This window comes from Humulus lupulus, chromosome 9 (genome assembly GCF_963169125.1).
Source record: "Humulus lupulus chromosome 9, drHumLupu1.1, whole genome shotgun sequence".
Lineage (NCBI taxonomy): Eukaryota > Viridiplantae > Streptophyta > Magnoliopsida > Rosales > Cannabaceae > Humulus > Humulus lupulus.
The window spans coordinates 180,994,101-180,996,949 of NC_084801.1; the positions used below are offsets into that span (position 1 = coordinate 180,994,101).

Sequence of the window (2,849 nt, forward strand, 5' to 3'; positions counted from 1 at the left end):
AACCTTACATTTGGAGCTAGTCACAGTCCAAATGGACTATGGTCCATGCATAGGCCTAATGAGATTAAGATTAGGTTTTTTTTTTTTGTTCTACACATAACACCAATGAGAGAAGATTATGTTTTTCTCGTTATTTTCTAAGAGAGAAAAATAGAAAACTTTGTTATCTCTTTTTTGTGACAATAACACTCTCTCGTGAGTTGAGATTGAAAATGTATTATTTTAGATATTCAGGATCTTTTGTTTTATTTCCCTAGAGTTTCTATTCCATGTTTCTACGAGCACCGAGCAACACATAAATTGACTAAATTTGCTCATAGGATAGTCAATGAAAATCTGGTTGGAGGAAATTCCTAGTCTTATACTATTTATTATCATAAATTATCAAATTTTCTCCTTTTACATAAAAAAAAAATTAACCAAAAAAATTGATCACAAAAATTACTTTAAAAATTAAAAATGAATTCATTTGTAAATAACTAAAAAAAGGGGAAATTCACAAAAATACTTAAAGTTTTAAAAAAAATTATTAAAAATATGGAATCCGTACAAAATTGCAAAAATACAGAGTTACATATATGTAAATACATATTTTTTTTTTTGTAAACAAAATTTACAAATTTGTAATTAAAATTTACAAGTTTGTAATTATATGTTACAATTTGGTAAATAACATTTACAAACTAAATAGAAAATTGTAACAGACGATTATAGAATCATAACAAACTGTTATTCATATTTTTGTAATTTTTGTAAAATTCTGTATTTTTCAAATTTTTTTGAAATTTACAATAATAGATGTAATTTTTCCAAAAAAAATATATAAAATGTCTTTTGGAAATAATATCTCGAGTTGGGTCGGGTCGGGTCGGACTATTTTGATAACCGATGGTAGAGTTGTGAACAAGAGAAGAGAGAAAACATCCCTCGGAAAAAGAAATTGAGCTGAACAAGGAAAAGCAATGCCGGTGAGAGTGGTGGATACCTCCGCCCCTTCTCAGGTTTCTGGTATTTCTCTCTTCTCCTTCTTCTTTCTCCTCATTCTGTACCCATTGCAACACCTCCTTCTAGGTTTTCTCTCTTTTTGCTCCATAACCAGTACCAGCTTGTAGCCTTGTATATATGCTGTATATAGTTATATATCTGTGTCTGAAATTTGCTTTAGATTCTTTCTTTTTTTTTTACCCAATTTTACTCTAAATAACTTTATTTGATCTTCAACTTGATTTAACAGAGAACCCAAAAATTACAGGATCATTGTTTGTTATATTAATATTTGTATGATTCAATTCGATTTGAAATAAGATTTCCTTTTATTGATTTCTCGTTCAGAAGGTGCAAATTCTGGACAAACGTCACCACAAGCTTGTACCCTTTTGAGTGTCGGACAGGTTTATCCTCTTAACTTCGTTGTCTCTGTACATGTTTGACAGTTTTATCTGTTGGTACTACAACTTTACTTTTCAGTTGCATACTTCATTTCGAGCATTATTAGTTTAGCACTGAGTGCTTGTTCGAACTATGAGTTGGGTTTGTTTTGTATCATATTGAAATGAAAAGTTTTTTTTGATTCCTACAAGATTTATGGTTGACACATTTCGTTCAACAACTAAATATGTTTATTACAGCACTTTTTTTTTACCTCATTCTTTGTGCAAGAACAATTGGTATGTGCCAATATGGGTGCTGATGTTGTTATATGATAATTGGAAGCTTTGTTCAGTCTTTGTTGTGGTGTGAAAGTGGGATGGGGAGAGAGGTGAGGGGGTGGCTGTTTTTGTCATCTTATTTTAGCTGGGATTTTTATTTAGTGTTCATATAAGAATATTGCTTCGTGGTTAAAGTTTCTGCACTTACATAAAGATTTGAAAAGCTGAATTTTCTTATGTTTATTCTCACGGAATGCTTCTTTTATAGACATTCTCGGGTACTCAGAATGTTTCGGGTCTGAAAAAAGATGAAGCATGGAGGGTAAATGTTTGTATACAAGGATGTGACCTTGAACATGGTTATCTATGTGGTACCATGGAAGCTCTTAATGTTCCCATGGCAGATACACCAGTAAGAAATTTATTCTCTTTGCATTTCAACCCTTGGAACTATATAAGTAGTCTCAGTCTTTTCTTTAATTTATGCTTTGGACACTTATTTATAACTACACACATTTATGTTTGATTGATTTAGAAAGTTTCCTTTTTTAAACTAGAAAGATTCCATCTGATAAAAGAAAGCTGCTGCTTTGTTGTTTGAGAATTTCATTTTGCAAAATTTGTTGACATTGCTAGAAGACATCTATTTTACAGAGCTTCATAACTCACTGGTTTCTCATTCTATTTGGTCCTGTATTGTAATTTCACAGAATGAGATGATTTTGAGATGGAAAGTCTATGGTCGTCTATTCAGGGCAAAGGATCCCAAGTTGACTCTATGGTCATCTATTCAAGGCAAATGACCCTATGTTGACTCTATGGTCATGTATTCAAGGAAAAGGACCCCAAGTTGACTCTATGGTCATCTGATTAGGGTTGCAGGTCCCAGAATGATTCTATAATCATATATTTGTACTTGTATGCATGCATGAGTTGGTTATCACTGTTGGGCATGCTAGATATACATCTGAATTTGTATATATTGTTCATGCACTTGTATTAAGTTTTCTTGTTGGGTCTTGGCTCACGGGTGCTATGTGGTGCAGGTATAGGGAAAGGAAAGCTGGACCAGCCATGAGTTGGAGAGCTTCGGTGGCGACGTATACATATGCGACCGCTTGACCACCACGGCCAAGGTTTCTCAGAGGAACTAGGGTTAAACCCTATTTTTGCCGCTTAGGTCGACAGATTGTAAATTTT

The 2,849-nt window shown here is 33.0% G+C and overlaps 1 protein-coding gene across 1 annotated transcript; it reads left to right on the forward strand.

The window, feature by feature from the left end:
- The first annotated feature begins 921 nt into the window (after window positions 1-921).
- LOC133802581 (uncharacterized) lies at window positions 922-2,296 on the forward strand. The gene is made up of 3 exons (XM_062240923.1): window positions 922-1,008; window positions 1,333-1,391; window positions 1,918-2,296. Exons 1-3 carry the CDS (start codon window positions 963-965, stop codon window positions 2,173-2,175), a joined length of 363 nt encoding a protein of 120 aa, XP_062096907.1. The 5' UTR covers window positions 922-962; the 3' UTR covers window positions 2,176-2,296.
- The last annotated feature ends 553 nt before the right edge of the window (window positions 2,297-2,849 follow it).